This window comes from Apteryx mantelli, chromosome 23, assembly GCF_036417845.1.
Source record: "Apteryx mantelli isolate bAptMan1 chromosome 23, bAptMan1.hap1, whole genome shotgun sequence".
NCBI lineage: Eukaryota > Metazoa > Chordata > Aves > Apterygiformes > Apterygidae > Apteryx > Apteryx mantelli.
In genome coordinates, this window is record NC_090000.1 from 262628 (window position 1) to 275214 (window position 12587).

Here is a 12587-nt window from a genome sequence, read left to right on the forward strand (position 1 = left end):
AATAATCCGTTTTGGATGGTTCTGCCTCCACCATTCTCCACAGGACAACCAGAGCTCTTCTGATACTGCTTAATTTTTATTTCACAGATGGTAGATCTTACAATTAAGTACAAAATGTAATTTACTTCCATTGTCTTCATTAGGGCTATCTATTCTTGCATCTAATCTGTTCAGCAAAGTACCTGTGTAGAGGTTGTTCATGAATTGAACTTCCTTCTGGAGAAATACAAAGAATATTCAAAAAAATCCTGGTTAAAAACCTGAGGCTACTTATTGCAAAGAGAGCTGGGTTTGACTACTAAAGGCTGCTTACTGTCAGCAGTAGCTTTGCTAAGGCCTTCTCTCAGAGGTAGCCCAAACTGCTACCCATAGCCATGAGAGATCCAGCTTTTGGCTGCAGACATCCCAGACTACATGTCTTTTACTGAAAAATGCAAGCCAATGCTAGAAATAGCAGGTTATGAAACCCAGCTGCAGAAGATGGGGGCCTGTGGTAGTTGCTGTTGCAATACCTGCTGCTGGGTCAGTCTTCCTGGTTGATCCGCAGACTGCTCTCTGCAAGCTGGCTTGGCAGCAGCTGCCCACCTTGCAAATCATTAACGCTGTACGTGCAAATCACACTGGGCAGGAGCAGTTTAACAGAAGGCGCTCCTCTAACTAAATGCTTTACCCTGAAGTGCCAAGAATTTCTGGGAAGCTTGCCTATTTCTAAGTGCTGCAGAGAGAGCTGTGCCACAGCAGCACATGCAGTGATCTACAGCACACGCAGAGCAAAACACCACCCTAGCTTGTACCAGCTAATCCAGGGTAAAGCTAACGGGACACTGCTCTCCGTCAGCTACAAAGCAACACTCCGGTAATTGTTATTCACTGATCTGCCACTGTTCCAGGGCAGAGACAGCAGGGAGCTCATACCTAAATAAACTAAGACAGCTGCACTTAGAGCAGCTAGAAGGGTTGAACGAAAGTAGCAAAGGCTCAGTTCAGGGACCCTGAACAGTGAGGCTGAATTGCCAGTTAACAGCTAAGACCAACAGTGAGACAAAACTGAATGAGACAGCAGCACCTGAAGCCAGTCATTTTACAGTACTTTCAGCTTAGTAGCTCAGGCTGTGAAACCTGCTTACTTCACAAACAGTTGTGTGAAAAGGAGGTACGGTAAGATATTTGCAAATGTAAACCAGCGGAATTATCACATTTCTAGGAAAAAAGTGATCGGTACCAGGAACTTTGTGCCTTCAGGCACATGAAAGTGAATGAGAAATTGAGACATTTTTATCTAGGTTGCAGCAATAGGTAATGTGCTCCTAGGCCAGTTAATAAAAAAAAAGGTGCATCATTCATGTCAGTGTAAGGGCATCCTTTTGACCAAGCAGCTTATCTTCAGTCAGCCTTCTTGGGAATCCGACCCATCTTGGTGCGGATGTTCCGCAATAAGAAGAAGGCCACTGTGCTACCAGTACAGGTGATTTCAGCTACCCAGAAGGCTGTGGCCCAGCTGTAGTGCTTGGCAATGGTACTGAATGGTAGTCCAGCCAGAAAACCCCCAACTGTAAGAAAAAAAAAAAAAAAGAAGAAGAAAAAGAAGAAAAATATTAGTAACACTTGAACTTCTCAGTTTCATTTGCTAATACTGGTATTTGACCCATTTCTGCATTTATAAAAATTCCTCAGGCCTGATCTGAATTTAAAATACTAGACAAAAACCTGTAAGGTATATCAGGGAATATTTCTGATGCTCCCAGGACAGCGGATGTAATGACTAATGCCTGAACTTTGCTTTGAGTAGATTGGTCTTTCAGAACACATAAGCAAGCAGTCTATGGCCACCCCTTTTCCTGGCTGCAGGAAAGCCATGTGGTAAGGAGTGGTTCCTATTAATTTACAGGAAAACCATGTCCCATGTTTCTGCAGTTTTACACATACAGCTATATACGCATATATTTTACAGGCTGTGTGTAGGTTAGCATAGCTGAGCAGGCTTAGTCACCATATCCTGGACATCTCCAGTGGCACCTAGCTCTATCAGATATTCTCTACAGTCTGTTAGGTACAGGGTTCTTGCTAGAAGTAATGTTAGACCCAGGACACAGCACTTTGCAGACCTTGCATTTGGGGAAGCACAAGACTGAGGTTTAGTGCTAATGGATACAAAGTAGAGAGTCACCTGCAGCAGGAAGGGCATGTGGATATAGGCAAAATCCGACCAGGGCAGACCTCAAGGGCTGGCTCCAAACTTTGGCACCTTGCTGCTTGGGCATAACCTTGGTCACACCGGATAATGGGGCTTTAGGGCGAGGACACCCTCTGAACTGCTTTGCGTGTCCAGATTCAAACAAAATTGGGCCAACTCCTAACTATAAATGTAGGTCATGTCTGTTTAGCTGAGCATTGGAAATGGCCTCCAAATTGTGAGCTTAAGATAGAAAAAGGTATTTGAATGTGTTATAGCTCGTAAGAATCCACCTACTCTCATGGACTGAGAAGAATTCATCTAACAATAGCAGGGAGCAAGTTTCTCAGAAATTTTTCCTGAGTGAAGTCTCAAAAGGCTACGCAAAGGAAAGGTATGAGGCAGTCTGGCATGTCTCCATACAGCCACCCTGCTACGGATAAAAACCAGCACTGCTGGGTCAGGCCACAGATCCCTCCAGCTATCCAACAATGGCTGAGGACACTATGATGACAGGGTTCCTCCTGTCCAGTTATATCCTCACAACAGTCCATGATTTAAATCCTACCTCCTGAGCTGCAGGCTAGGGGAACAGCCATGAAAGGATCTGTCCTTTTGTACTTCAGTCCTTTTGAACCCATATGAATATCTATGGTTTCCAAAGCCTACTGCAGATAAGAAGCACAAAGTGCAGCCTAGAACCCTTCTTTGTGGGTTGCAGAATGAATCAGTAAGCACAAAATGCGGTGTTAGGGAGGTCTTGAATCTATCGCCTTTAAGGCACACGCACAGCTAACTGCAAAGGAGTAGCTATTGCTTCCACCTCCGTTATCTGTCCCTGTTAGATGACTTCCCATGATTCCCTTGGGGGCCAGACCATACTTCATCAAGAACAAACATGGGTTTTGTTTGGTTTTGGGGGAAAGGGAAATGGGTGGGTGTTACTCACCATTGGCCATGAGAGCTACAATGGCATGGGAGGTACCACACAAGTTGGCGGGGGCGCTTTCATTGGCTATAACCCCAAAAAGGGCGATGGGTCCATACGAAGAAAACCCAAACACAGCTCCAAGAGTCAGTATCCACAGCTGCCAAAACAAGTAAAGAAAGATCAGAAATGGGATCTTTGCATCTTACCACTGTCAGTCATAATTGTACATATGTATTTTTCCTGTATAGCTCCAACTTATGGTTTCGCAAAGGTTCTTTGTGTAGAATAAAGTCTTAAATGCCATGCACAGTACATGAAAGAATTTGCACATTTTCTAGCTGATGCCAACTCCCTGGCCTGCAGAAAGAAGAGTAACATCTGCGACAGACCCTACTGCCAGGTACATGCAAGCCCAGCGACATCTCCAGCACGCCCTCTCATTAGCCAGCGCAAGCTCTCCTCTCTGCTACAGTTCTGACCTCTATACTGTTTACATGCAACATGCACTGTTTTGCAAGAAAGGACCAGCGCTTTGAAGAGAGATGGGCAATGAGCCTGTGAAATGACAGGAGAGAGCTGTGAATCAATCACTTTTAAAAATGGTTCTGGAGGCAACTGACTAAAAGCCATTCTCATTTCAGATAGCAGCTACTGATCAAAAAACACCTTTATGCGTGAGAAACCAGTATCCGATAGCCTATTTGTTACTAAAAACACAGTTTGAACTTCAATGTTAGCTTACACTCTGAAAATCACCTGGCTCAGAATGTTTCAAACACTTGTGAAAGGACAAAGGACGAATAACTTGACATCTCGAGATTACAACATGCTTTATGAATAAGAAACATCACTTCAAAATGCCAAGGAGGGAGTAAATAGCATCTTATTTTCCAGCTGAGAAACAGAGATGAAGAGCTGGGAAGGAGCTTGCCAAAATTAAGCAGGAAGACTGTTGCAGGAACAGAATCAGTCCTCCTGACCTCCAGTCTTGTGCATCATCTACAAGGCCCTTTAACTGTCTACGTTTTACCTGATGAACAAACATCCTCAAACTTTTTACACAGAAATTTATAAGTTTTAAATTCAGACCTTTTAAAGTTCAGCTAGTTTCAGAAAATGAATTTAAGAAGAGTTTTTTTTTTTTTTACAAGACTTACAGTAATCTATCTTCTCAATGCCCTGGTTATAAGTTCTGTAGTGCTAACCAACCTTCCAGGATAGGAAAAGGACATATCAGTGAAAACAGAAACAGGCAGAGGGAGAAAGAAATGCAAGGCAGAAACCTCATGTTCTTTTAAGCCTGTAAGATCAGCTAGAGGTTGCAAGGCTACAGTCCAGATGTCATTTTCCTGCAGAAGAAAAGAGGAAAAAGAAAAAGAAGAAAAGAAATTTTGTTTGGTTAGGAATCATTAGGGAATGATGGACAGAAGCATGTCTATACCACAGCCAGTAAGCTGACTTAGGCAGCAACGGCAGTCTAATACAGCCAAAGTTAACCCGCTTCTCTGTAGCGCAAACAAAGGAAATGTAAACCTATCGTTCTGGGAGGGGGTGAAGAAAACAGCCCTGCTTCCTATTACAAAACTTCTCACCATTAAAGAGCTAGCCCTACAACTTCTGCCTAATAAGACTTTATCACTTAAAAATAGTCAGAATCCAAACACACCATTTCTTGACATTTGAATTTAAAGCTGAAATGTAACTGATCCTGTTCTCTGCACAGCTTTTGCATCAAGGTGACTGTTCTGCAGCTCCCTACAGAGACACGTCCTGCTCTTCCATCCTTCTACAAAGCCGATTCCTGCACTGCACCCAGAACTACGGTTCGAGCTAGCACGTGTTTTGGAAAGACAGCTAGCTTGCTTTAAAGCCGCAAGTGATGGCAAATCACTAAATCTGACAGACAGCTATTCCAATATGTAAACATATTCATTATTAATAACCAGCATCCTGTTTCTAGGTTGGCTTCAGACTCCAGTCAGCTTTCATGCTTTTCTCCAGTGAAGCTTCAAAGCAACGTTCATCAAAAGCTCTAACCAACGTCAAACCTGAACTGCTCGCTGACTAGCTGTCTTAGCAAAGATATCCTACATTCCCCTTCAGAGGCAGATCTTGTCATAACATAATGTCATGACAGTGACAAAAACTGCCCAAAACTGCTCACCACCAAAATGGATTTTCATATTTTTAATATCCCCCATACACTTGAGAACACTAGCTTGTACCTCTTCTCCTTTGTCTTCTGTACAAACATTTTCTTTTATTTGTGAGAATGTTTTACATGGCAGAAGGGATACAGAAAATATTATTGAAAATACAGAAGTGAAAGAATTAAAGAGGACAAGGCAGTGAGGAAAGTGTACAACTTAAGTTACTTTTGGTTGAGCTTATAAAATTGGTTAGAGTTCAAACCAGCAATGCAGCTTTAAGTTCTCTGACTGCAGAAAGGTTCCCTATTCATAAATTTGGACTAGATGGTTCAGAGGCAAGATTACAAGAAAGTTTCTTTAACTATAATCCAGATTACAAATTTATCTGGCAGGATATCTTGGAATGCTATAAACCCATGTACAAAAAGGTTTATAAAGTAAAGGTGAGCCTCCAAAAATCCCTGTCATTAAAATTAACACTCAGGAATGCTTTCTTAATAGTTAGATCAAACTCTTTGAAAGAGGGGAGCTGCCCCTTCTATGCTGACTGGCAATAAGCATATTATCAGCCTTTCAGTTAAAAAAACCCAACAAGCTCACCTTGCCATTCTACCATTTTCCTGCAGTTTCCCTGAAGCCACAAAGCAGCAACCCTCTCCCATGTTGACACCCCACAGGTACAAGACGACCTGGCAGTACCAGCACACAGGCTTCAGATGCTTGTGCATGGATTACCTTTGGAGAATTGCCTGTGACTGTGACCCGGAACAGATACATTGAAACGCACATTCCTGCCATCATGGAAAGCAGCAGCGTGTGCCGAGGATTCCCGTAGTTTGACAGACCTACCTGCAAGGCAGGAAGAGAAACTGAAGGTTAGAAACTGAAAGGGCTTCTACCAATTTATATTCATAGTAGCTAACGCTGTCCACACAGCCCTGTCGGAAACAAAGATGGTGCATCAAAAGCACATCTTTTAGCAAGACTTCTGATCTTGGTTTAAGGACTGCCTGCAGTCAGGAATCCACTGTGTTAAAAGGAAGCTCTTGCAGTGATTAATGATACTTCTCTGTTATAAATTGTGCCTTATTTCTATCTTGAATTTGGCTTCAGATCCAGCCACTGGCTTTCAATGGGTTTTTTTTCAGCCAGAAGAGAGCTGTCAACAACCAGATCTCTTCCAACAGAGAAATCTCCAGACCACATTAAAGTCAGCAAATCAAAGAGATCGACGGTTTAAATCTCCCAGCACAGAGGCGTATCATGATCCCTAACACTGGAGTACATATTTCTCAAAACCTTTGAGTATTTAACAGTTGTTTGGGTGCACACAGCAGAAGCGGGTACAGCCCTATTCCTCTCAATTGTATCACGCAGTGGCAACACCACCAAGGACCGAGCATAGTTGAGCACCTTAGTTAAACTGCTGAGATGGGTCAGGTCCCTTCCAACCCACCTCTGGCTGGAGGGAAAGAGATAGCTCAATTAAGAATGGTCTGATTTTCAAAAGTCTAGTTTCAAAGAAGGGTGGTTTAGATGCAGAACTGCATTCTCAAGAAGAGCTTGGGAAGACAGAAGAAAGAAACATCATACTGAGAAAGGCTATTTTCTAGCACGAGGCAGCAACTCCCTACCTACTCCCTTCTGGGTATCCTGAATCTCCAGAGCACCATAAAGGAGCTCACAAGGGGAGCATTCTGCTCCACTACTGTTGCGGGTATTAGAGAGGAAAAGAAAAAAATATATCTTTAAGTGCTTACAAAGGAAGCTAAAAGCAAACATATAAATTCCTGAAGCAGCTCAAATTGATGCTTTGTAACTGCCCAGTGCATCTGAGGATCCAGATTACTTACTTTTGCTACTGCTCTGTCAGAAAGGTACCCAGCAGCAATGCTGCCCACCAGACCCCCAATCTCCAAGGCACTCATGTAGGAACTACCTGCGAAGTAGATGAAGCAAAGAACAGGCCATCAGGTTTGGTCACAATAATCTGTTACGTTTTATGTTTTCAGACTGACACTGTCTCTGCTGTTCTAAGAACTGGATACTGACTTTGGTTTGCTCTTTGCCAGTTAGTAGCTCAGGAGACTCATTGTCCCAGGACAGGTACACTGCAGCAAAACAGATGTCCTGCACGTTGCTTACATGCCAGCATTTACAAAGCAAACCTACAAAAGCAGGAGTGCCACTGAGTCTCCAGATCTTGTTCAGACATCAGTACTGCTGCCAAGAACCAGTTTTGTCCTTTTGTGCCATGCATTTCCTGATGATGCTGAGAATTTAACCAAAGATCTATAAACTCCTTTGCAACCAAGCAGCAAGCTTCAGTCAGCCCCCTGCTTCAGAGACTGCAGCTTATATGAAAGAGAGCATTTGGATAAAACCCATAAGCAATGTTGAGAGAAGTGAGATCCCTTATCCACAGTGTCAGTATCAAACTCCCTCTGTAGCTGTTTCCATATCACCAGTAAATTTGCATTCTTGACTGCAAGGAGCAACTTCAGCGAGAAGCCTCAAGCTTCGCCTGAGCTTTGAGCCAGGTGGCCAGGGCATTCTCATGGGACGTGATCAGCATGCACCTGAACCACTTCAAGACAAGGTCGCTGAATCCAGTTTCCCAGCCTCCCCAGCAAGTGCACTACTAGGCTCTTCCATAAGAAGGTTGGTGTGCCTGCCACTCCCTGTTCAAAATGCAGCTAGAGTTGCTGCGGTTTAGACCAAATTCAACTACTGTCAGCTCACTGTGAGCTTAGAGCAGCTCTGCTGAACAAGATCCTCCAGCTCATCTTGGTACAGGGATGCCAGTCCCAGGTGGGCCCTGGTGCAAGACAGCACTGAGGCACTCTGCTTTGGGCATATGCAGCAACTTCATCAGTGAATTATTTCAATGCCCACATGTATCTAAGCAGACAGGCAGGAGGTAGGTGAACAAGCCACTCAGATGGAGGTACCCGTGTCCTCCTACTGTACCCAGTCGAGTTCTGCAACATCCCTAAAACTGCAGTCACAAAGCTTAAAAATGCAGCTTAGCATCTTACCCACAAGCACAGACTGTCCCCTCTCCTGGATCAGGAAGAGCTGTCCCCAGTCTGTGCAGCATGTTTTCACTCCGAAAACAACCAGGTAGCCTGTTGAGAGCACCCAGAGGTATGGTGAGAGCAGCAGCTCTGTCAGAGTGCTATTGTCGCTGGAGGACCCTGCAAGAAGATCAGTGGGAGCGTTACTCCTTGAACACAGCCATAGAACCCCATCAACTCAGTGGCAGCACAGAAAGATCTGCAAGCATGGTTCATGCACAAGGACATCCTAACAGAAGAAGATATTCCTAGCTACTGATAATGAATGCCTTTACCTTTCCCTAGTCCTGGGTTTGCTGTGATTTCAGAAACTTTTCTGTCAATTTATTTCACGTTCGCTAATGAGTTGAAGAAGAACAATCCATATGCTACTCCCAGTAATTTTCTGCATCGTGGTTGCCAATAAACTGTTCACAAAGACCGTTAGAAAAATGACCTACTTCTCCAGATTTTGTTCCACTTTTTTTTTTCTTTTTAGCTCAGCCTGTGAGAGAAAGCACATATATCCAAGCAAAGATGCTGATTTTCAAGTGCTACCTTGATTTGACATCAGTCTTGCAGAAACATCTACAAACCCACCCTCCCCCCAAAAAACACTCTGGGAAACAATGTTGTTTTCTTAGACTAAGAGGTCAGGTTTAGTAGCACAGGTATCACCGGACAGTACAGAAGATGTGATGAGTTTCCACTAGCCTTTAAAATCCTACAGCAAACCCGTGTTGCAATTCTCCTCTACCTGTTTTGCTTTCAAAGAAGCATCACGTTCAGCAGGCTGAACAAACATTTACTAACTAGCTGTTCTAGGTTAGGACAAAAAAACACTGAGCAGAGTCCACTGTAAGCCAGGGGTCAACAAAACCCACAGCGGGGTGAGGGGAGAACTGCCTGTACCCTAGCAACGTAGAAGAGAGGCAAGTCAAGCCTAAGGAACCATTTCCTGCTGTTCCATTTTTCCCTCTCTCCAGTATCCCCAGGAGACCTCAGCTCACAATCTAAATAAAGACCCCCCAAAACAGGGAACTATTAAAATGAAGACACTGTACAGATGAGGAGACGAAACAGATGGCTACAAGCGTCTTCATGATGCACACGTAGTCGCTAGCAGACCAAAGAACAATACTAGATGGAATTCAGCCTCTTCCTCTGTTGCACTTCACAGCATGACAGTCTCACAAGCCAGGGCACCTGCCCTTTCCCACAAGATTACACTGGAGTTTGAATATATGATTTATAACTTAAAACACAACAGCTCAGCTGTTACCAAAAGAAAGCTGCTGAGAACAACCACTGGCACACACCCCGCTGAGAGTGATTTCAGGAAGTGGAAAGGACTCAGATCTCAGTACACTGAGAGGGACATATTTGTACCAGAATACAGACAGAAGGCACGGCACCTCCTCCTAGGGGTGCCCCATTTACAATGAAGTCCATTGCTCACCTTTCTTCCCTTTCTTGGTTCCTTGTTCAATGTTGGGTAGCCCAACATCCGACGGCTCATTTTTTATCAGGACAAGGCAAACAAAAGAGACAACCACGCAGATGAAGCCAGAGAAGGACAAAGTCATACGCCAATCGTAGTTCAGAGCCACGAGAGCAGCAACAATGGGGCCTAAGCCCCCAGCCAAGTTCATGCTTGTAGACAGGATTGCCCACCAAGTCCCAAACTGGGAAGGCTCAAACCACTGTGCAACAACAAGAAAAAGGGCATGAGGTCTGCAGAAGAATTTGATGTGGCACCTGAAAATCCTCAATAAAGGCCCATGCCTTTCTGGGCAATTCAGACACATCTACAAAACTAGATAAAAAGTAAAGTGAGACTCTACTTTTCTTTTTCTTATTCTTGCAGGAAACTCCAAACATTACACGAGCATCAATTATATGAGTTTGACAGGTGTTCATACCATGAGCCAACTCAGAGTAATTTCCATTTACAGATGATGAAACTGAGACATGGGACGGGAGAGGCAAATCTAAGAGTGCACAGTTCTGCGTACTCACTTGCTAGTAGCGGTGTCCTGGAACGTTTGCTGGCACAGTATCATAGTGGATAAGCAGAGAGTCACAGTGTAACTCTAGCCCTCGCTGTTGCATGAAGCATCATGCATGATCAGCTCTTTATTGCAATGTGTATTCCGAGCCAGAACCATTTGGGTTGTCATTGCTGACAGGAAAATGCCAGAGAGCTAATACAACTGAGAACTACGCTCTTGAATATTTTCAGAAAACACTGTACGTATCGTTTCCATTATCCACAAACTTCCTTTAAGTGTACAAAACTATCTCAGGAAGTCTTTTTCTTGCCAACTCCCCTCTGACTTGTAGGGTTAGATGCCTTACAGAAGGGCAATACAGCTGTTCATCTCCCCCTTTCCTGAAAGTATGTGTGCTCCTGGATTTTACATCCTTCCACGTCTTTCATGCAGTCAAGAATATCACATTATTTTATCACAGGGAAATTCCCTCCAAGTTGCTGTGGAGGGTACGCAGACTTTCCCATCACACTGCTTTCTTTATGCCCACTAAGCATAAGCTGTCTGAGTGTTCTGATCTGGAAGCACCAAGATCTAGCTGTGAACAGCTAAATTCCTTCCCCTAATGTCACAAAGCAGAAATCAGCCTGTTCTGTTTAGATCATCTCAACACCCAAATACATCCAGCTTAGAAGCTAGACTCATGCTGTTCCATATGCCACTCAGTATTCTGTCTGAACAGGCTGCAATTTGTAACTTCTGAGCTCATGGAGAGCGCAAACTGAATGCTCCCTTTGCCAGTACTAGGCAACTACAACAGCAAAGTGACTAGGAGACCTCCATCTTCCTACTTAAAATACTGGACAACACCTGATGTTTCTCATAACTGAAAAGGCCTGTTCCCAGGAGGCTCAAGTTATCAAACCGAGCTAGAATCAAGGCATGTAAATGCAGGGACTGATGCGCTCTTTGATTCATTGCTAGGATAAAGAGGCTCTGGAGCATGGAATCTCACTCCAAGGCAGAAGAAAGCACGGCTGGTGTTTTAGACCTCCCCAGCTAGGAGGAGACAGGAATAGCTGTGAATTCCTCTGGCCTCAGAGCGAGCATTCCTGCAACATATACAGACCTGCTGCTGAGAGAGCTCAGAATGAGAGCTGCAGCAAGCTTCCCACAGCACTTCCAGCACGCACTTACTTTTCGCAGTACCTTCCCGCAGGGCGGCCACCCCAGTCCCTGCGCCAGCCCGTTCAGGAACCACAGCCCCGCAAAGGCTGTCACGGTAGAGCTCCAGGAGAAGACCACGTTCACCAAGCCCACCATCAGAAGGCCGGAGGAGAAGAGCCAGCGGGCACTCATTTGATCGGACAGGACACCGCTGATAAATTTGCTGATGGCGTAAGCTGCGGACTGGCTGCTGGTGATGAGACCTGCGGCAGGGCAGAGCCCAGAGACACATCGGGAACATGCTTACAAGCAGCAGGACAAACGCGCGCCGGCAGAGGCGGCATTACAACGTACAGGCCCGGTATCTGCACAAAGCGTTACCGGGGCGGTTCTTTATCAGTGGGAGCACTCGGCGCTTTGCCGGCGCAGCCGTGCGGGCAGCGGCAGCCGCAGCGGGGTGGCCCGCTCCGGCAGCGGGCGCTGACGCTTACAGGGCAGCAGCGCCCGCCAAGCCGGGGCGCCTCCGGGCAGGGCGCCCCTTGCCCCGCGGGCCGCCGGGGGGGGGGGAGCGGGAGCCCGGGCCGCCCCACGCCCACAGCCACGCCGGCGGCTCGGAGCGCGCAGGCCGCGCCGGGGCGGGCGGCGCGGCGCGGCCCGGCACTCACCCAGCTCGTCCTTGCCCAGCGGCACCTCGGCCATGACGGCGGGCATGACGAAGGAGAAGGTCTTGCGGTTGAAGTAGTACAGCGTGTACCCGCCGAACATGGCGCCGAAGATCACCGCCCGGTAGTAGCCGTAGCCGCCGCCCGCCATGCTGCCCGGCGCCGCCGCCCGCGGGGCCGCCCCGCCACAACACAGCAGCGAGCGCGGCGGCGGGCGGCACCTGCCGCCGGGGCGGGGCTCGGGGCGGTCCGGGGCGGGGCCGCGACCCCGGGAGGGGGCGGCAGCTGCGGCACCCGCCTCAGGAAACCGGCGGGAAGCGCGGGGCCGCGGCGGCGACAACCAGCACCGTTATTTATGAAAAAAAGAAAAAGCGCTCAGGCAGCCGTCACCACCTTCGTCTAGAACAGCACGTTTAAAGCCCTGCAAACACCCGTCACCTGTCATCCACCACTGACG

The 12587-nt window shown here is 46.3% G+C and overlaps 1 protein-coding gene across 2 annotated transcripts; it reads right to left on the reverse strand.

Moving 5' to 3' along the window:
• Positions 1-55: 55 nt before the first annotated feature.
• SLC37A4 (solute carrier family 37 member 4) lies at positions 56-12343 on the reverse strand. Of its 2 annotated transcripts, XM_067310265.1 has the most exons (9): positions 12134-12343; positions 11499-11731; positions 9770-10013; positions 8293-8451; positions 7108-7193; positions 5990-6103; positions 4388-4453; positions 3123-3261; positions 56-1550 (listed from the first exon to the last, which is right to left on the reverse strand). In XM_067310265.1, the coding sequence occupies exons 1-9, from the start codon at positions 12279-12281 to the stop codon at positions 1384-1386; spliced, it is 1356 nt and encodes a 451-aa protein (XP_067166366.1). In that variant the 5' UTR covers positions 12282-12343; the 3' UTR covers positions 56-1383. The 2 variants fall into 2 exon arrangements, with proteins under 2 accessions (XP_067166366.1, XP_067166367.1); XM_067310266.1 differs by lacking the exon at positions 4388-4453.
• Positions 12344-12587: the final 244 nt, after the last annotated feature.